The sequence below is a fragment of the Cervus canadensis genome, chromosome 10 (assembly GCF_019320065.1).
Source record: "Cervus canadensis isolate Bull #8, Minnesota chromosome 10, ASM1932006v1, whole genome shotgun sequence".
Lineage (NCBI taxonomy): Eukaryota > Metazoa > Chordata > Mammalia > Artiodactyla > Cervidae > Cervus > Cervus canadensis.
In genome coordinates, this window is record NC_057395.1 from 57,555,568 (window position 1) to 57,577,430 (window position 21,863).

Sequence of the window (21,863 nt, forward strand, 5' to 3'; positions counted from 1 at the left end):
ACTCTGGGGTCTTCATGGAAACAATTGCTATCACAGGTCATGACATAGGTTTCCAAGGGTATGGAGGAAATGAATCTGGTAAAACAGTCCCTAATGCTTTCACCTCCAGAAGGCTCTCTTCCCATCTCCACAGACACCCTGGCACTCTGGGACCCAGCTCACAAGGCTTAGCTCCCAGACGCTATCCCCACCCCCTCGCCAGAAGCTGTCCACATGTGGACTTTGTGGGTGAGAGGACTTTGGAGTGTGAGCTATTTTGCACTGAAGTCAGAGTCATTCTGTCACATCAGCGTAGTTCCAGGGCTGTGTTGCAAAGGCCAACATGGCCCTCAATGTCGAGATAAGACAGGCATGACATGGGAGTGTGTGAGGTCTGCTGCACACACACAGACACACCCCCATGCAAGTCGTATGGAAAAATACAATATCCTTCCCAAAATTTCTATCAGTTTGCAAGGGGCTTAAATCCTTATGGTTACAGGGATGGATGGGAGAGGAGGGGGTGTGGCCATGGAGGGGGTCGTTCGAGGGATCCCGGGGGTGATGGTTCTTGGTATCTTGATGCCAAGATGTGGTGCCTGCACAAATCTACATGTGTGAAAGAACTACACACACGCACACAGAGGAGTGCATGTAAAACCGAGGATTTAGGTAAACTGTGGATTGTACCCACATCTGTTTCCTGCTTTTGATATTGCTCTGCAGGTACATAAGATGTAACCACCACAGAGGACTTGGCAAAGGGTATGTGCCCCTCCCTTTCCCCCCATCGCCGTACACTCTTTTTTGTCAACTTCCTGTCAATTCCTCTTAGCTCAGTCGGTAACAAATCTGCCTGCAATGCAGGAGACCTGGGTTCGATTCCTGGATTGGGAAGATCCCCTGGAGCAGGAAATGGCAACCCACTCCAATATTCTTGCCTGGAGGATCCCATGGACAGAGGAGACTGGCAGGCTATAGTCCATGCGATCACAAGAGTCGGACACGACTTAGTGACTAAACCAACCAACCTGTCAATCTAGAATGATTTTCAAAGCAGAAAGTTTAAAAACAAAACCAACACTCTCACGGTGGCCTCTGTCCAAACCCCAGGTCTGGGTTAATTTTATGTGTGAACCTTTCCCCCAACCCACACCGCCCTGCACTGCACACCGGAAGACATGGAAGCCAGCCCTTCCTACACGTACACAAACATCCCCCCAAATATACACACACATCACCCTCAAGCTGAGGACTCTGTGTGTGCAGCGGAGCTCACTGACAGCTGAAAGGAGAGATGCACAACCTGCAGCTTAATAAAATAATCTCCGCTTAGGCGATAACTTCAGCCTTCCCTGGTGGCTCAGGTGGAAAAGAACCTGCCTGTAATGTGGAAGACCCAGGTTCGATCCCTGGTTTGGGAAGATCCCCTGGAGGAGGAATTGGCTACCCACTCCCAGTATTCTTGCCTGGAGAATTCCATGGAGAGAGGAGCCTGGTGGGCTACAGTCCATGGGGTCACAAAGAGTCAGACACAACTGAGCATCTCACACTTTTACTTCTAGGCAATGCCTCAGACATTTCACAGCACAGGTGACCCCCTGGACAACACTGGCTGGAACTGCACGATAGGTCCCCTAACAATGGGTGTTTTCAGTAGTAAATATGGCAAGGTTTGTGGTGGTTGGATCGCTGGATGTGAATGGAGGGGACCCCGGATGGGTGGGGAGAACTGCAAGTTATATGAGGGTTTTCGGCTCTGTGGAGGGTCGGTGCCCCAATCCCCATGCTGCTCAAGGGTCCACAGTATTGTCTGGTCGTCCCTCTCCCCATACTCTTTTCCCTGCATGCCCTCCTCCTTCAACATCAGCGAAGGAAAGGCAAACGCAATAGAGGTGAATTCCCTGAGTCTAATGTGAGCAGTTTCCTTATCTCACCTAGGGTGTTGGCTGGGAACCTCTTCTACCCTCAGGCAACTTATCAAGGTGATTATACACGTTAGGACAGTCCTTCTTTCCAGAGATATGAGAGTCCAGCTGCTTTAGACAATGGGTCTCCCCTTGGGTGGCTGCCAGAGGGGCTCCTGCCCTGCCCCAAGAAGCCTCTGGGAGACCTGGTTGATCTGCCAGCCACCCAATGGCTCACCTGGGCTTCTAGTTTGCTTTCCAAGCCCCTTCCTTCCTTCCTTCTTTCCTCCCTTCCTTCCTTCCATCTATCCATTCATAAATATTTGGCTGAAGTACAACCCTGAGGATGCCTAAACTAAAGAGAAGCCCATTGGCTCTGCATCTCAGGAGACAAGCCCTACACAGAGACTCCGAGTCCCTGTCACCCACAAGGCAGCCCTTGTTCCAAAGGAAAATGATCCCTTCCCCTTTCCAGAGTCATGATTCTGAATTTTAATTTTGTAGAATATATATTTTGCAACACATCTTGATGAAAACCCAGAAGGACTTTGGGGAGAAGACATAAACCATGAAAAGACTCTCAGCGTCCATCTGGGGATTCTGTTTTCCTGTTGCTGTTTTATAGCAGGTAGCCTTTCTAAACCCTTCAGATTGAGAAGTTAAAGAAGTAGTAGACACGTGTTATGTTACAGGTTATAGACAGCTAACCTTAAAAGGTAAATAGAACCCACTACACATTTATTTTGAACACTTGACTCTTGAAACCAGGTAAAATTATTGCGTAAAATGATTGCACAACTATTCATTCAGGTCCATTCATTCAGCAGACACTTGTTGAGTGCCTTGCACGTGGCAGGCCTGACCCAGGACCAGGAAGAAACAAACAGCAGATTAAAAAAAAAAAAAGAAAACACACACAGGAAGGACCTTGGCCCTCGGGGAGCATGCATTTTAGTGATATTTGTTATGAGCACGCCATGAGCCTTCAGGTTTTAGAGGAGACGCCAGCCAGTCTGAAATGCTGGGGAACATGAAGCTGACAACAGACGGGGGGTTCAGTTTTAAACAGGGAAGTCAGAGAAGGATCAGAAAACCCAAGATCAAATTTTAGGGGTGGCAAAACTTTTCCTTTGTCCTCAAAGGATCTCCAGCTGCGCCTGAGAATTAAATGATCTAAGACAGATTAACGGGCTTCCCAGGTGGTTCAGTGGTAAAGAAACCATCTGCCAATGCAGAAGATGTAGATTCAATCCCTGGGTTGGGAAGATTCTCTGGAGAAGGAAATGGCAATCCACTCCAGTACTCTTGCCTACAGAATCCTGTGGATAGAGGATCCTGGTAGGCTACAGTCCACGGGGTCGCAAAAAGTCAGACAAGATGTAGCAACTGAGCACTCACCCAAGACAGGTTAACAGGAGTAACGCAGATTGTTGCATGGACTTGGGTACTTCCAAAGGAACAAAGACCCAGGGAAGGGACCAGGTCTGGATGTTTATCCACCAAATTGAGCAAAGACAGGCAACTATGGAAAAGTAATAATACATGGGGAGACTAAAGGATGATAGGAAGTATTTGAACAAGTCTGCTTGTTCAGATTTCTTTCTGCCTCCATGCCCCATCTCTATGACAAGACTGTTTCTCTCCTCCTAGTGTCAGGAAAGCAGCATCCATATGGGGGTTTCATCTCCTGCTTTCAGGAAGAAAGAAAAGGGAGGGGGGTTAGGAGGTCCTGCTTGCATCTGATCTTTTCCAAACTCCTTTACCTCAAAATAATCCTTATGCCAAAGCAAGGTCTTTGGGGTGGCACATTCTGCCATCTTTCAAAGTGCAAGGTCCCTGAGGGACACGCTGCTTAGGGTGTGAGGGACAATAAGGGGCTGTGTGGCAGGAGCAGGTGGGAGAGAGGTAGTCACTTGACATCTGGGGGTGGATGGGAGACACCAACTCTCATGGTGTCTGGGAGCCTCTGCGTGGGGCAGGGTGGTGTTTTGAGCAGAGGTGAGATTCTAGTCTCCTGGGCTGGGTAGGAGCAGGGGAGGGTTGGAGGGGTGGTCAGAGCACTGGGAACTGAGCAGAGACCCATCGGTGTGGTTACCATTGACCTTGACAAGAGCAAGAATGGAGTAGCTCCTGCAAAAACCGGGACATCCCAAGCTCTCCTCAGGACCGGGCAATGCTGGACCTCACTCATCTTAGGTTGTAGAGTAGGAATACCAGGGAGAATATCAGCGAGACAGTGAAGGACAGGCAAGTCTAGTGTTCTGCACTTCATGGGGTCACAAAGAGTCAGACACAACTTAGCAACTGAACAACAACAACCATGTTGCTGAATTTAGACCTTGCTTTAATGCTGAACCTACTGGAGAAATATAAAAATGTAAAATAATACCTCTTTATATGTTCTGTGCCAAAAGATTTAAGGATGTCATTTTGTTTTTAAGGCAGATTTAATTTTAGAACTAGCAAAAGAAATCTAAAAACTGAAGCTTAAAAGACTTGCAGAATTCCAACAACATCAACTCATTTTATTATAAATAATAATCTTTGCACAAATCAGTGAAAAATATTAATATCTGACATTTATTTTGTATTTACTATATCCCCAGCACTGTGTTATTTTTCAGCACTTGACATGGATTATTTCATTTATTCCCCATAATAATACAACTAAGAAGGCACTATTTTTAGGCTCAAGTTAGAGATGAAAAAATAGAAGCTCAGAGAAGGTGAGTAAACAGTTGAAGGCCACACAGCCGGGAGGCAGGGTACCATTTTTACTGCTACTTTCTGCTTCCTCTGGATGTTGAATAGCAGTGAGACACTTGCTTGGGACGTAGAGACAAACGGAACAGTCCATGAACCCTCAGCATTTATTTCACACTTTTGATCCTCTAGAATTTTTTTCCAACAACAAAAAAGTAAACCACCTTTTCTTTTGCATTAGTTTTCTGTACTATTTTTAAAAATTATGTACAGAGAAATAGAATCCTTCTCATTGGCCTCTTCAGCAGACCAGCCTGCAAGCTAACTACCAATCATGGGCTGCAGTTTCCAGATTTTTACTCCAAAATATGCTTGTTATCACACTCCATTTAACCAGACAATGTAATCAAGCATTAATTATGTATTTATCTACTTATTTCCCCAGTGTTTCTTCATGTAGAAGCAGGACAAAGTAGAGGTCATAATGATAAAGTTCTGGGCAATTCCAGAACACCTCCTGCACTTTTGCTTAACAGTCAAATTGGGCTTCCCTGGTGGCTCAGATGGTGAAGAATCCACCTGCAACGGGGGAGACCTGGGTTCGATCCCTGGGTTGGGAAGATCCCCTGGAGAATGGAATGGCTACCCACTCCAGTATTCTGGCCTGGAGAATTCCATGGACTGTACAGTCCATGGGATCGCAAAGAGTTGAATACAACTGAATGACTTTCACTTCACTCCCACACTTGGACCCTGCCTCTCACACAATTTTAAGAATTCTCTCTCGCACCTTCTCTGTCCCCAAACTCTTCCCCCGAGGCCAAGTCCACCAGCAATGCTGAATGGCTCATTATATAAAAGTACATTTGCTTTGCGTTCATACCAAAGGTCAAAGTATAAAGACCCGTATAACAACAACAATGTTTGCCAAACAGGTTAACTGGCATGTTCGAAAACGGACACTCCTTGGCAACCCATTGGTTGAATCCAGAATGACAGCAATCACATCTCAGGCAAAACAGCAAGGCTGTTTAGGTACTCTTTGGGGACGAATTATCTTTATGACATGCAGAGGAGCCAATCTAGTCCTTGTAAAAGTGGATTAAAAAATAATTTACTACCAGTTGCTAGTCAGGCTTTGGTGCAACAGAAGTAAATAAACACAGAAACAACCAACCTTGCAGAGGAAAACCTTGGTATCTGATCTCCAATTCTAATATTTAACAAAGTAAAAGTTAACTTTCACTCTCCTTTTCCTTAGAATTGAGTTGATTATGTTAACACCTGCAGTTGAGGATCTTAGCACCGGGGCTACCTCCTAACCTATTATGTGTGAAATTCTCTTTACCTTAAAGCAGGCCCACCATCCATTCGGGCAAATGGCCCATTGATGTTAAGTCTGGAAATTCTAGGATCAGATCTGCTTTTGAAAGATGGAGCTATCTGAGTTCATTATCAACACCTACTGCATGAGTGAACAATTGTTGAAAACAGTAAAAAGTTTTAGGAAGCCTTCTTAAAATGAAGGGTTTCAGAGATGTCTTTTCATTGTTCAGGTGATTATCCCTGCAGGGCAATAGTAGAAAACTACCCTGACATTTATTTATGTGAGACTCAGGGTATAAAAATCACACTCACCCTTCATGAATGTTAGAGAAGCCAGAAAAGTGAATGGTGAAGCATTACAGGCGCCAACATCCAGTGATTCTACAAAGAGCTGTGGAGGGTTCTCTCTGTCCCAGGTACACTGGATACACAACTACTGACAAAGACCCCTTGTCGCAGATTTTCTGGCAGTTCCAACCTTTAGGCAGCATTGCATCATCAAACTCCTTTTTCCCTTGGGAAGCTCAAATACTTCAGTGTTTACCACATGGCTTATAAAGATTTTGCACTCAAGTTAGGGGGAGCAGGGACTCATTATGAAGTAAGGCTCATGACATCACGTTGGAAGCAGTGAGCAGACTGAGAATAATTTCAAAAGACAATGACAGCACTTGCTGGCCTGCCTCTTTAATGCTGTCCTGCAAGATATTCATTTAGTATTTTTTGCTGTTTAAAAATATTGTTACATTGACCACATATATCTCTGTGTAAATCTATTACATTTCCAAATAGTATTAATAATATATATCGTGTCTATCCCACGCATCCATGCCTCCTGAATCAAAAACAGACTCTGGAGACACTTGGCCTGTGGCCAAGAGAGCTAAGTAGAAGGTGCTCGGACACTTGCACCAAGCATCAACGTAGCCTCCTGCCCTTGTTCTATATAAGCACCATACACTTGGCAGGACCCTTTTTTACTCTGAGCCACACTGGCTGATCAAGAGCTGATAATATGGGCGGGCTGAGGAACAATACTGCCCTCAATGCTAAAAGGCCAGAGGCTACAGGCCCCTGAGTGTCTCCCAGGAACCCATCCAGCAAGCAGCTATCAACCACACAGAAGTCCCCTGACATCCTGCGCAAGAGGCATGGTGAGCATCTTTTTCTTCTGAAGGAGGCAAATGACCGACAACTATATGTGGGCCCCTGAAGGACCGGAGTCTAGTTCGTCCCAATCCCAGTCATGTTTAGAATATGAAACAGCACTTGCCTTAGGAAGAGCAGGCAGGACCTCCCGGGTCTCGGCAGGGCTACATCGGTGCCATCGAGAACACCAACGATGGCAAAGCTGAGCCAGATGCAAAGCTCTGGAGTTAGAACAGACACACAACTCAGCTTACACCCTGTGTGGCCACTTGCGATAATTAGAAGATGGGTCTGGATGGAGCAGGCATAAGGAACTGCAGAAGAAAACATCTGGGAAGGGGTAAGAGGTTAAGTGGAAGTATTAGTCACTCAGTCATGTCCGACTCTTTGTGACCCCATGAATTGTAGCCCATCAGGCTCCTCCATCCATGGAATTCTCCAGGCAAGATTATTGGAGGGAGTAGTCATTCCCTTCTCCAGGGAATCTTCTTGACCCAGGGAATCTTCCTGACCCAGGGATCAAACCTGGGTCTCCTGCATTGCAGACAGATTCTTTACCATCTGAGCTACTGGGAAGCCCACCAAGGAGGCACCAAAGCGAATCTGAGACGTTTAGACTTGACAGTTGTGGGCCCAGGAGTTAATTGCTCTTTTCATTCTCAGCTGAATGCAAATGGCCTGCCTCCTTTTCTATCTCTAACCCCTGATAAACAAGGATCAAGAGTTTAACTGGTGGAAACTGCCCCTCACATTCTGGGTGAAACAGGGTCACATCTCATTTTGTAAGACTTCTGTGCTCCAAGAGCCTATTAGCAGAAGTCCAGTATCTCCTTCTGGAGATGTCCACCCTCAACACACATCCCGCCTCCCCTCATATTATATCATCCAAGATGGCAGGGAGGCTCAGGAAGCAGGAAGAGAAGGGTCAGTTCAGATTCCACAGAGAACCTGGAATGGACATGACAGTCGCCCGCCTCCTTGAAGAAGCAAGCCCTGCCAAAATCAAGCTTCCACATTCTGGATCCTTCCAGAGGCTGCCAGCCGTGCCCACTGCCTTAGGGTTGAGGCGGGTAGGCTCCAAATACTGCCCACCTTTGGAACCCAGCCCCGGCACTGCCTGGGGTGCTGCCTCACCAGCCCCGCATAGTGAGGGACAGGTTCACTTCATCGTGATCCACACGTGAGAACTCCTCCCCGTGCCCTGGTCAGTGGGGCTGCCTGGACATCCTGGAAGGAAGACAACCTTCTGGGGTGTCCCTCCTACCTCCACCTTCTGAATGAAGGCCACTCGAAGGCTCCAAAGGGACATGTCCTTCAGCAGGAGGTCTTCCAGTGAATCCCAGAGATGTCTGAAAAGAGTAAAGGAAACGCTTTACAATCTTTGCTGAAACTTCCTACATGAGAACCAGTTTGGAAAACCACAGGCCTCTCTCCTTTGCTTTATCCCCTTCGAATATTTCATCCACGTCACCCTTCTCTCCTCTTCAAGGAGGCTCTCCCCTGCTTGCCCTCCATCCCTTAAAAGCCCCTACTTTTCCCTCCAAGTCTATTTCTGTTTCCCCTTTCTACATCTCCCCTTTCCTTTAAAAAATGTGCTTTTAATCAGTAGTTGAAATTTCTAAACACAAATTTGTGATATAAATACTGGCAAAACATTGTAGCTGGATGAGCATTAGAGCAATAACACAAAATTATCCGAGAAGGCACTAAAGAGGTCGTGATTGTTCAAGCAGAAAAACTCATTTCAATGATTTAAAAGAAGTTATTGAAACACACTCTTTTCCCAGTAACCTTCAAATATTTATCTTCTCCTCATAAAGCATATAAATTGTCATAGAAAGCCAGACACAGTGTTAAAACTAGCCATCCAAGGTTTTAACCAACAAACCTATTACAGGGTTTTTTTCATTTTATTTTATTGGAGTATAGTTGATTTACAATGTTGTGTTAGTTTCAAATGAGTTTCTTTCAAAAACAAATTTAGTTTTATCCTTTGTACTATCAAAAAACAACCCCCCAAAATGAGTATGCACTATACACAATAATGTGAAATAAAATGAGAAGAGGCTTGGAGAATGAATGGGCAGACACATAAAAGGCATGTTGATGGACATAGTTCTCTGGCTGTGGGCGGGAGGAAAACCCATCACCGGTTTGTTGGAAGATGTGCTCAAAAGCCATTGCTCCCCTGAAGGAGGGGAAGCCCCCCCAAAACCCCATCCTCAAGACTGCTGTCTTCTTTCTTTAGTTTTTGTTTTCCAGTGCGCATTTTGTTTGTTTTCTAGTGTGGGAGTGTGCTAAGTCACTCGGTCATGTCTGACTCTTTTGTGATCCCATGGACTGTAGCCCACTAGGCCCCTCTGTTCATGGAATTTTCCAGGCAAGAATACTGGAGTGGGTTGCCAGGCCCTCCTCGGGACTCAGGGATCCAACCCACGTTTCTTATCTCTTCTACACTGGCAGGCAAGTTCTTTGCCACTAGAGCCACCTGGGAAGCCCAGTCCACATACATTTATTCACAATCAGAAACTAAGACAATTCCACTAAATTTTAAGATTTTGTAAAGTAAAAACAACACGAAATTTTCCTGGAACAGTATAAACCATACCTTAAAAAAAAAAAAAAAAAAAAGAATGAGTGAACTAAAAATGATTTTAATCATCCATTGGCTCCAAACTTGTATTTATTTGTATCTAGTGGAGACCGAATTCCTTCTGGAGAAATAAAAAATCAGTCATCTCCATTAAAAAAAACTTCCTGAGGTGAAATTCCAACAGAAAGTAACCCCTTTAAAGCGAACAATTCAGGGACACATAGCTGGTGCACCATGGCTCCTTCTGAGTTTAAACTCTCCTCCTCCCAACTCCCCCACAGCGCACCCTTTCTGCCCCTCCTCCTCAGTATTCTACTCCATTGACTTCCATTTCTCACTTCCCCACCATCCTGTCCTGAGCTCCCTCCCGTTCTCCATCACACCCACCGTATTTCCCCACTCTGCTCCCGCCCTTGCTCTCCTCCACCATCCACCACCGAACCCAGCCCAGGCCTCAAGATCCTCCTAAGAGTTCCCTCCTCTTTCTTCAACCCACTCCATCTGTCAAAACTCCCTTCAGTTCATTTTTTACTTTCTCCCACTGCCCCATTCATCTATCGTCCCCCAGGTCCCAGCCCTCCTCTACTCCCCCATCCATTCCCCCATGTGGTCTCAGCGCCCCCTGCAGGTCACCCCCCACTCCCCCGTCCATCTCCCCTGGTGGTCTCTCAGCGCCCCCTGCAGATCCCCCCACTCCCACATCCATCTTCCCTCTGGTCTGTCAGCACCCTCTTCAGGTCCCCCCCACACTCCCCCATCCATCCCCCCACGAGGTCTCAGCGCCCCCTGCAGGTCGCCCCCTGCAGGTCCCCCCCCCACTCCCCCATCCATTCCCCCACACGGGTCTCAGCAGCGCCCCTTGAAGGTCCCCCCACTCCCCCGTCCATCCCCCCACGTGGTCTCAGCGCCCCCTGCAGGTCCCCCCACTCCCCCATTCCATACCCTCACTGGTCTCAGCGCCCCCTGCAGGTCACCCCCCACTCCCCCGTCCATCTCCCCTGGTGGTCTCTCAGCGCCCCCTGCAGATCCCCCCCACTCCCACATCCATCTTCCCTCTGGTCTGTCAGTACCCCCTGCAGGTACCCCCCTCCCCCACTCCCCCATTCATCCCCCAATGTGATCTCTCAGCGTCCCCTTCAGGTCGCCCTCTATGCCCCACTCCATCCCCCGAGGTGGTCTCAGCGCCCCCTGCAGGTCCCCCCTACTCCCCCATCCATCTCCTCACAAGGTCTCAGCTCCCCCTGCAGGTCCTCCTCCATTCTCCATTCATCCCCCGACGTGGTCTCTCAGCATCCCCTGCAGATCCCCCCTACTCCCCCATCCATCTCCCCACGTGGTCTCTCAGCGCCCCCTGCAGGTCCCCACGAGGTCTCAGCGCCCCCTCAGGTCCCCCCCACTTCCCCCATCATCCCCTCACTGGTCTCAGCGCCCCCTGCAGGTCACCCCCCACTCCCCCGTCCATCTCCCCTGGTGGTCTCTCAGCGCCCCCTGCAGATCCCCCCCACTCCCACATCCATCTTCCCTCTGGTCTGTCAGTACCCCCTGCAGGTACCCCCCTCCCCCACTCCCCCATTCATCCCCCAATGTGATCTCTCAGCGTCCCCTTCAGGTCGCCCTCTATGCCCCACTCCATCCCCCGAGGTGGTCTCAGCGCCCCCTGCAGGTCCCCCCTACTCCCCCATCCATCTCCTCACAAGGTCTCAGCTCCCCCTGCAGGTCCTCCTCCATTCTCCATTCATCCCCCGACGTGGTCTCTCAAGTGCCCCCTGCGGTCCTCTTCCATTCCCCATCCATCCCCCAAGTGGTTCTTCAGCACCCCCTGAGATCCCCCTACTCCCCATCCATGGTGGTCTCTCAGCGCCCCCTGCAGATCCCCCCTACTCCCCCATCCCTCTCCCCACGTGGTCTCTCAGCGCCCCCTGCAGGTCCTCCTCCATTCCCCATCCATCCCCCCACGTGGTCTCTCAGAGCCACCTGCAGGTCCCCCTTCACTCCCCCGTCCATCTCCCCACGTGGTCTCTCAGCGCCTCCTGCAGATCCCCCCTACTCCCCCATCCATCTCCTCACGAGGTCTCAGCTCCCCCTGCAGGTCCTCCTCCATTCCCCATTCATCCCCCCACGTGGTCTCTCAGCGCCCCCTGCAGGTCCTCCTCCATTCCCCATCTATCCCCCTACATGGTCTCTCAGCGCCCCCTGCAGGTCCCCCCCACTCCCCCATCCATCTCCCCACTGGTCTCAGCACCCACTGCAGGTCACCCCCCACTCCCCCGTCCATCTCCCCTGGTGGTCTCTCAGCGCCCCCTGCAGATCCCCCCACTCCCACATCCATCTCCCCTCTGGTCTGTCAGCACCCACTGCAGGTCCTACCCCCCACTCCCCCATCCATCCCCCCATGTGGTCTCAGCGCCCCCTGTAGGTCCCCCCCCACTCCCCCGTCCATCCCCCCACGTGGTCTCAGCGCCCCCTGCAGGTCACCCCCCATTCCCCCATCCATCTCCCCATGTGGTCTCTCAGCGCCCCCTGCAGATCCCCCCACTCCCACATCCATCTCCCCTCTGGTCTGTCAGCACCCACTGCAGGTCCTACCCCCCATTCCCCCATCCATCCCCCCATGTGGTCTCAGCGCCCCCTGTAGGTCCCCCCCCACTCCCCTGTCCATCCCCCCCACATGGTCTCAGCACCCCCTGTAGGTCCCCCCCACTCCCCCATCCATCCCCCCACACGGTCTCAGCGCCCCCTGAAGGTCCCCCCCACTCCCCCATCCATCTCCCCTGGTGGACTCTCAGCGCCCCATGCAGGTTCCCCCTCCCCACTCCCCCGTCCATCTTCCCACGTGGTCTCTCAGCGCCCCCTGCAGATCCTCCCCACTCCCACATCAATCTTCCCTCTGGTCTGTCAGTATCCCCTGCAAATCCCCCCCAACTCCCCCATCCATCCCTCCACGTGGTCTCAGCTCCCCCTTCAGGTCGCCCTCTATGCCCCACTCCATCCCCCCAGGTGGTCTCAGTGCCCCCTGCAGGTCCCCCTTCACCCCCCCCATCCATCTCCCCACATGGCTCACTCAGCGCCCCTGCAGGTCCTCCTCCATTCCCATCCATCCCCCATCGTGGTCTCTCACGCCCCCTGCAAGGTCCCCTTCATTCCCCCATCCTATCTCCCCACATGTCTCTCAGCGCCCCTTGCCAGGTCCTCCTCCATTTCCCCATCCATCCCCAACGTGGTCTCTCAGCGTCCCTTGCAGATCCCCTCACTCCCCCATCCATCTCCCCTGGTTGGGACTCTCAGCGCCCCTGCAGGTCCCTCTCCACTCCCATCCATCTCCCTCGTGGACTCTCAGTGCCTGCCCTGCAGGTGCCCCCATACCCCCATCCATCCCCTGGTGGGTCTCAGGCCGCCCTGTAGTTCCCCCCCACTCCTCATCCATCCCGCTCACGTGGTCCCAGTGCCCCCCTGCAAGTCACTCCTCCCCCATCCATCTCCCCACGTGGTCTCTCAGCGCCCCCTGCAGGTCGCCCTCCACTCCCCGCTCCATCCCCCTACGTGGTCTCTCAGCGCCCCCTGCAGGTCGCCCTCCACTCCCCCCTCCATCCCCCCACGTGGTCTCAGCGCCCCCTGCAGGTCCTCCTCCACACCGCCCCCTCAGCTCCCCCCCCCCCCCCCCCCCGGTCTCAGTGCCCTTTGTAGGGCTCCCTCCACTCTCTTCATCCATCCCCACTGGCCATTGTCTCTGCACTACCTGAAGCCCCCCCAACCCGGCAGCTCTCACCTCCTCTGCCTCACTTTCTGCCTCCTCCATCATCCTCCCCCCAGGCCACGCCCCTTGCATGCTGCCCCCCTCCCCTCCCCACTCTGCGCCTGCGCACTGCCGTCTTTGACCCTCGCACCCAGTCGGCAGGCAGCAGCAGGCAGTGGCCTGCAAGCATGCGGCACGAGGCGAATTCCAGTGGGTTTGGTGGGCTGCACCTCCAGACCACGTTTCTTGGGTGAGGATCCTCGCCGCGGGGGCCAGACTCCAGCCTCCTCTGGAGGAGGAGCTGCTCCGCGTGGGCGCGGGAGTGGGAGTGGGGAGGATGGCGGGAAAGGTTCCGGGGAGCTGCACCAGAGAGGTGGGGGCGGGGCCCAGCCATGGAGGGGCCAAGCTGGGAGAGGTGGTCCAGGAAGGGAAAGATGCCCCAGGCCTGGAGGGGGCATGTGGTGAGCCTGAGGCCTGAAGGCCAAGGCTGCGCGGGTAGAGGCCCTAGGCCTGAAGCCTCCATGGCTCAAAGGGTGCTCAGTCTGTGATTGTGCCCTGGTAGGAAGCTGGTTCACGCCACCCTTCTGTACCTGGAATGTGCGTTTGCTGAAAGCCTGGCCAGTCTCAAGCCTTCCAGGCCTGGAATATGCATTTGCTGAAAGCTTGCCCAGGCTCAAATCTTTTGGTTCTAGAATCTTCTAGACAAACACCTACCTTAGCCTAAATCCTGCTTAGCTTCAGCCCCTTCTCAGCCTAGGCTGAGTTAACTTAGTCCTGACTCATGTGAGCCCCCAAGTCTTTGGGGGCTGGAACCTTATGGGGCCTTGATCAGCACCAAAGCCTGCAAGGCTGGACCCCCCACTGTTTCCACCCAGACAGGCTTGCTTCTTTCTCTGACAGAGGCGGAGTCATAATGGCAGGGGCTGAGCTCTCTGTCCCCCCTGAGCAGTTCACCCAAATCAAAGAACCAGAGTTGATACCAGACAGGGCCCTGGAGGAGGAGGAGGAAGAGGAAAATGACGGGGTGTGCCGAGTAAAGGAACAGCCTGACTCTGCGGGTTTGGAGGTGGAGAGTGTTCAGGGGCCCCTCCAGACCACGATCCTGGAGGAGGTGCCAGAGCTGGTGCTGACTGCCCCGGAGGAGAGCGAGAAGCACATCCTGACCCTGCAGACCGTGCACTTCCCCTCGGAAGAGGCTGAACTGCAGGACCTCAGCTGGCTGGATCCCCAGCAGGAGGACGAGATGCAGGTGATGGTGCACCAGGCTGATAGTGGGGTGCAGTCGCTGGTGTGGTTCGGGGAGGTGGCCCAGCAGAGCCTGCACCAGTGTGTCCTCAATGTCCAGGAGGAGGTATACTCGCTGCAGGAGATGGAGGTGATGCAGTTTCAGCTTCTGGAGGAGAATGTGACCGGGGCCGGTGAAGACTATAAGTCTGCAATGAGCCTGGAAGAAAGCACTGGATCCATAAAGGTACACCTGGTTTTAAGAAAAGGAAGGGGGAGCCAGAAAACTATTTTTTAGAGTTCTCCTTCCCTGGGTTGGGAAGATCCCTCAGAAAGGCATGGCTACCCATCCCTGGTGGCTTAGACGGTAAAGCATCTGCCTGCAGTGCGGGAGACCCAGGTTCAATTCCTGGGTTGGGAAGATCCCCTGGAGAAGGAAATGGCAACCCACTCCAGTACTCTTGCCTGGAAAATTTCAAGGACTGAGGAGCCTGGTGGGCTATAGTTCATGGGGTCGCAAAGAGTCGGACATGACTGAGCAACTTCACTTCACTTTCACCCATTCCTGTACTCTTGCCTGAAGAATCCCATGGACAGAGGAGCCTGGCGGGCTATAGTCCATGGAGTCGCAGAATCAGAAATGACTGAGTGACTAACTTGTGCACTGTTACATATGGACAAGCAGTTTAAATTTTGTATTTTGAACACAGGGACTTCTCAGTGGTTAAGACTTCTCATTTCAGTACAGGGGGTGCAGGTTTGATCCCTGTAAACTAAGATCCCATATGCCTTATGGCCAAGAAACCAAAACATAAAACAGAAGCAATATGTTAACAAATTTAATAAAGACTTAAAAAATGGTCCACATCCAAAAAAAAAAAACTTAAAAAAAAGATAAAATCAAACACAATAAAAATATGTTCCAGAAAAATCATGGAGGAACTTGTGCAGTTTTTTTAGAGTTTAAGAATATGATAAGATCCGTTGAGTTTTTAAACTGTGTTAATGTTCCATTCAAACCCTTGATGCTTAATAATTACAGTTTAAGCATTTTGGTTGCAACGGACAATTTTCTGTACTTTTTTGTGTTTTCCTCTTTGGATTTTATGGTTTCATCAAGGCAAAGAGTTAAACCAGGCTGTAATTAACAGTATTGTACTTGTTTGAATACTTGTTTTTCTGCATTAGTTCCAGAAAGGTCAGGAAGAGGAACAGCTGCTCGCTGAAGGTGGATTCAGTGAAAATACAGAAGAGCATTTTTTTCTTGTGGAAGCAAGGCCAGGAGATGAAGGAAGAGATGAAATCGTTCTGACATTTTCAAACTTAAATATGGAAGAACAAAAAGAGAAACCTGAACTGGATCAAGCACACCTTGAAAAACCCAGCACTACGAAAAATCAAAAAAAGGCAAAGGGTAGGCCAGTTCATTTGGTGCAAGAAGCTCTGCAAACAACAGGGCAACTGATTCTCTTTAGTGGGGGAGATGGCAATTTGAGTTTGTAGTGGTTGCTTTAGTCATCTTCAGAATGGCAGGAAATTTTGAACTCTGTATTGTGAATCAAAAGCAAAAGAGTTTTGGGTTTTGTGACCAAATGTTTTAAAAGCATAGTACAGAGACTCCCTTCTACTTAGGTGCACTTAAATAGAAGTTTGGATTTCCAAGGTGGCTCAGTGGTAAAGAATCTACCTGCTAGTGCAGGAGACTTGAGTTTGAGCCCTGGGTTGGGAAGATGCCCTGGAGGAGGAAACAGCAACCCACTCCAGTATTCTTGCCTGGGAAATCCCCTGAACATAGGAGCCTGGCAGGTACAGTCCATGGGGTTGCAAAGAGTCGGAAACGACTTAGTGACTAAACAACAGCAACAGATAGAAGTTTGGGCCCCATCTGCTCCCTAGTTTGCAGCCCTGGGGGTTGAGAGGTCTGATGGAGACCAAAGCAAGTGTCCATCTGACAGATGGACAGAGTGATGCCCAGAAGACAGCCAAGATATCATCTTCTAAGGGGAGGGGATGTTTAGGTGAGGCTAGAAAAGAAGATAAACCTGACCCTCAAAAATTATTTGTTCAGATTTTTAAAAAGTTTAGTTTCTCTTTTATCTAAATCCAGAGATTTCACCCTTGAAATTTCAACTTTAAGCTCTTTTATAAAAAGCTGTATCTGGCCACCCTTGGCTATTTCCTCCTTCTAGCAACAGTTGGTCAGGGCTAAAAAGTGATTCAGTTTAGAAAACCACACTGCCACCACTGTCCCTTCTTACTTGTGGTTAGCATCATCTCAAAGTATTTTGCAATTTCTTCTTTGACCCATTGGTCCTTTAGGAGTGTATTGTTTAACTTCTATATATTTGTGAATTTTCCAAATTTCTTTCTTTTATTGATTTCTGACTTCAGTCTGTGATGGTCAAAGGGCAGATTATTTCTTTCTTTTAAAATTAATTGACACTTGTTTTCTGGTTTACCCTATTGTCTTTACTGGAGAAGGTTCCATATACACCTGTGAAGAATGTATATTTTGCTCTTGTTGAGTGGAGTGTTCATAGAAGTCTATTCTGTCAAATAGGTTTATGTTGAGTCTTCTGTTTCCTTGATGATATTTTGTCTAGGTGTGCTCTTCATGTTGAAAGTGGGTTGTTGAAGTCTCCAACTGCTATTGAAGGCTCTCTTCCTACCTTCAATTCTTTCAGTTTTAGCTTCAAGTATTTGGGGGACTTATTATTAGGTGCATGTGTGTTTATAATTGTTATATCTTCAGGATGATTTGACTCTTTTACTGTTACATTATGTTCTTTTTAAAAAATGCTTACTTATTTATTTTTGGCTGCAAGGGCTTTTCTCTAGTTGCAGCAGAGCTGGGACTACTCTCTAGTTTCGATGCGCAGGCATCTCATTGCAGTGGCTTCTTTTGTTGTGGAGCACAGGATCTAGGGCATTCGGGCTTTAGTAGTTGTGGCACATGGGCTTAGTTGCTCTGCAGCAGGTGGGATCTTCCCTGGATCAAGGATCGAGCCCCATGTCTCCTACATTGGCAGGTGAATTCTTTCCTGCTTCCGGGAAGCCCTACATTAAGTTCTTATCTGTCTCTGGTAACAGTTTTTGTCAGAGTCTATTTCATCTATTAGTATAGCCACCCAGCTATACTATTCTTTTGGTTACCATTTGCATGGAGTGTCTTGTTGGGTCACCACGTTAGGTTGAAAAAAAAAGGATGTACCAAGTTACTTTCATGTATTTAAATGGAATTTGAACACCTAAAGAAAAATGTTTACAAGCACATAAATGTCGTCTCTCCCTCCTGCAGAAGTAAAACAAACCTTCCATTGCAACTTGTGCAAGTTCACCTCTTCTAGAATTTCGAATTTCAATCGTCATGTGAAAATTCACAGCACTGAAAAGCCCCACGTGTGTCACCTTTGTCTGAAAGCTTTCCGTACAGTTACCCTCCTTCGGAACCATGTCAATACACATACAGGTAAACAGCTGAGGGGGGCCTTTCCCTTGCAGGATGCGTTGAGGCTTGTGTAAGAAGGCAAATCCACCAGTTTCTATATTAAAATGGTGTCTTTTTTTAGACTTTAGTTTTGTGTTTTTTTCTTCCACTTTGGTTAAAAACTTTGGATGGTCCAAAAATTTTTCTCATATCTCTCTGGAGCATTTGGTTTAAAGAGCCTCTTCTGAATTTTTAAAGCATTTTGAGACCGAGTATCATTTATACATTATAATTGCCTAAAAAAATTGTTGTTAAATCTTGTTTGAAAGAATAAACTGTGTGATTTTACAGGAACCAGGCCCCACAAGTGTGGTGATTGTGACATGGCGTTTGTCACCAGTGGAGAACTCACCCGGCACAGACGTTATAAACACACTCACGAGAAGCCCTTTAAGTGTTCCGTGTGCAAGTATGCTAGTGTAGAAGTAAGTTCACTCTTTGTATTTAGTGTCTTATTAAGAAGTTTCTGTAAATCAAACTGGTAATAGAATCTCTTTCAATATCTCATTCTTGTTTCTAAATTTAATTTTTAAAACATGATTTCTTTTTTTTTCTTTGATACCAACTAGTGAAAGTAATATATTATGGTGTACAGATGACAAGTAATCTATGGTCCTTGAGAAATAATTCTCATATTTGTTTAAACATTCTACCCAGCATTCCATGCAGCACTCATTCCACAAAATCAAAATGTATTTGCTGTAACACAGAACACAGACCCGGTTTGAATTTTTGCTGAAATCTTTGAGCTTTCCTCAGTGGTACTTGGTTCTGTGCAAAGCAACTTGCTTAAAGATTTAAACATGGCCATTTCTGCTCTTAAGGACAGAGAACACCTTTTTCAATCTTCAATTTTGTCATGATCATTTCAATTAGATTGGTTTATTTATGCCTTCCAGAAAACTGAGCTCATCCTCAGTGAAATGACAGCAGAAGAGTACAGTTACTCTTTAGATTTTTTATTGACTTATTTTTATTTTTGTCTGTGCTGGGTCTTCGTTGCTACACGCAGGTTTTGCAGTGAGTGGGGGCTACTCTCTAGTTGTGGAGCAATGGTCTCTAGGGCGTGTGGGCTTCAGTAATTGCGGCTCCTGGGCTCTCGAGCACAGGCTTAGCAGTTGTGGCTCACAGACCCAGCTGCTCCGCTGCATGTGAGATCCTCCGAGACCAGGGATCAAACCAGTGTCCCTCGAATTGCGAGGCAGATTCTTAACCACTGGACCACAGTTACTTTTGAATGTCACTTTTCTGCAAGTTTTAAGGACTTCACTGTCCAGTACAGCACATGCTGGGTCCTGAGCCCATTGGGCAAGGAAAAGACACTGGAACTCAGCTAAGCCAAAGGGGACAGTGAAAGTTTAAATGCAGTAGTGATGCAACTGTGTTTCATCAACTAGGAAATTTCACAGACAGTGTCAGAATTTGATTCCAAAAATAATTTTTTTTTTTTTTTGCTATTACTATTTTTAAAAATTGTTTCTCATCTGAGTTAAAGGTTGTAACTGTATAATGAAAATGTAACCAAAAGAATGTGTGGGGTCCAGCTGCTCGCCACTCAAAAGCCAATAAACAGGCCAGGTTGGTGGAAAGGAAAGTTTGATTTATTTCAGGTGCCAGTGTAGCTCAGTCAGTAAAGAATCTGCCTGCAGTGCAGGAGACCCAAGTTCGATTCCTGGATTGGGAAGATCCCCTGGAGAAAGAAATGGCGACCCACTCCAATATTCTTGCCTGGACAATCCCGTGGACAGAGGAGCCTGGCAGGCTACAGTCTACAGGGTCACAAGAGTCAGACAAGACTTAGCAACTAAATAATCACCACCAGCAACTTGGGGGAGAGGGTGGCGGACATCTATCCAAAGGCCAACTCCTCTCGCCCCGACAAGCAGAGGGTGAGAGCCTTTATGGACAGAGTTGGCTGGGGGGAGCTACATGCAGAAACAGCAGTCATCTGTAACAATCATCTTCAAATTGGTCGTCACTGGTCAGACTAGCATCATCTTGGTTGTTTTAGGTACAGTTAATCTTCAGTTCCAGGGTCCCTTTGTTCCCAGTTCTTTGAGGCCAGTTCTCAGAACTCTGGCAGAATTCTCAGAATTCTCATGTCCTGGGTGCCCTCTGGTCTTCATGTAGTTAACTTTCCCACCTGGTGTTTTAGTATCTGTAAGACAGTTCACAGGATATGACCTAGAATATTATCTATAGCCCTTGAGAAAGAACTAAAGGTCCTTCACTATGCTTATTGAAAACATCATTATTATTGAGTCTTTTTTGACTTTGTTTTTCATTTATTTCAGCATTTCTCACTCTCTGGTTGAACTTATTCTTTGACTAAAGTTTTCCACAGACGAAAGGCAGGCAGAGAACGTGTTGCGGGGGCGGGGGGGGGGGGTGGGGCGCAAGGACCATAGGATCCTGAAAGTGTGAGTCGCTCAGGTGTCTGACTCCTTGTGACCCCCATAGACTGTAGCCCCCCGGGTCCTCTGTCCATGGAATTCTCCAGGCAAGAATATTGAAGTGGGTTGCCTTTCCCTTCTCCAGGGAATCTTCCCAAGCCAGGGATCGAACCCGGGTCTCCTGCATTGCAGGCAGATTCTTTACTGTCTGAGCCACTAGAGAAGTATGGGCTCCTGCTCCATTTCAAGAACACAAATGGGGGGTTTCACAGAATGAAGCCATCTGAGGGTCGTAAGCGTGGCGTGGACTTTTGGTTGCTGTCCTGCCAGTTCTCAGCACACACTTCCCAGGTTTGCTGAGACCCGTCTCTGGGGTTGGCCTCAACACCGACCCTCTGCTGCCGCCTTCACCTTGTTGGTTGTGTTGTTTTTTTTTTGTTTTGTTTTGTTTTTGCACTTTTGAAGTGTAGCATGCTGGTCTGCTCTAAGGAGGAGTAGCCCAATTCCCCTGTGTGACATCACCCCTATTACCCAAGTGCCAGCAGGAGTGAGTCAGGCTGGGGTACAGGTATAGCAGCTTCTGAACTCCCCTCTCTCCCTATCTCACGTTCATAGCCGTCCAGAGAAGGTTTACACACAGCCTTCTTTGATGGGCTTCTCTGGTGGCTCAGGCAGTAAAGAGTCTGCCTGCAGTGCAGGAGACCTGGGTTCGATCCCTGCGTCAGGAAGATCCCCTTGAAAAGGGAATGGCTACCCACTCTAGTATTCTTGCCTGGAGAATCCCATGGAGAGAGGAGCCTGGCAGGCTACAGTCTATGGGAACACAGAGTCGGACACGCCTATGTGACTAACACTCTTCTTTGATCATTCACACCATTCAAACTATTCATGCTATGATTTTAAAAGTTCTTTTTGTTTTGCTTTCTGGTACACTCAAAGATATCTTTTTTTCTCCTAAAAATCTAAGCTGGGACTTCCCTGGTGGCGCAGTGGATAAAGAATCAGCCTGCCAATGCAGGGGTTCAATCGCTGGTCTGGGAAGGTCCCACAAGCCACAGAGCTACTGAGCCCGTGGCCACAACTACTGAGCCCACGTGCCGCAACTCCCGAAGCCTGTGCGCCAAGGGCCTGTACTCTGCAACCAGAAAAGCCACCGCAACGAGAGGCTGACTCACCGCAACGAAGAGTAGCCCCCACTCACTGCAACTGGAGAAAGCCTGCCACAGCAGCGAAGACCCAGTCCAACCAAAAATAAATACATAGAAATGAAAACCTAAAAGCTGAATTTTCTTTGGTTTGGCTCTTGTTTTCCAAGTCTTCCTCTGTTCTAGAATGTTCTTCAGGCTTGTGTGTAGTTGCCACACATTAG

The 21,863-nt window shown here is 48.8% G+C and overlaps 1 protein-coding gene across 1 annotated transcript in view; it reads left to right on the top strand.

Annotated features, from left to right (window-relative positions):
• The first annotated feature begins 711 nt into the window (after positions 1 to 711).
• The window catches only part of LOC122448914 (transcriptional repressor CTCFL-like), a 23,357-nt gene continuing 2,205 nt past the window's right edge, over positions 712 to 21,863 (top strand). The window contains exons 1-5 of the mRNA XM_043480570.1: positions 712 to 744; positions 14,291 to 14,861; positions 15,803 to 16,028; positions 17,913 to 18,083; positions 18,393 to 18,526. Of these exons, the coding sequence (XP_043336505.1) occupies positions 14,304 to 14,861; positions 15,803 to 16,028; positions 17,913 to 18,083; positions 18,393 to 18,526 (1,089 nt within the window). The 5' untranslated portion in view covers positions 712 to 744; positions 14,291 to 14,303. The remainder of the gene's footprint in view (positions 745 to 14,290; positions 14,862 to 15,802; positions 16,029 to 17,912; positions 18,084 to 18,392; positions 18,527 to 21,863) is intronic.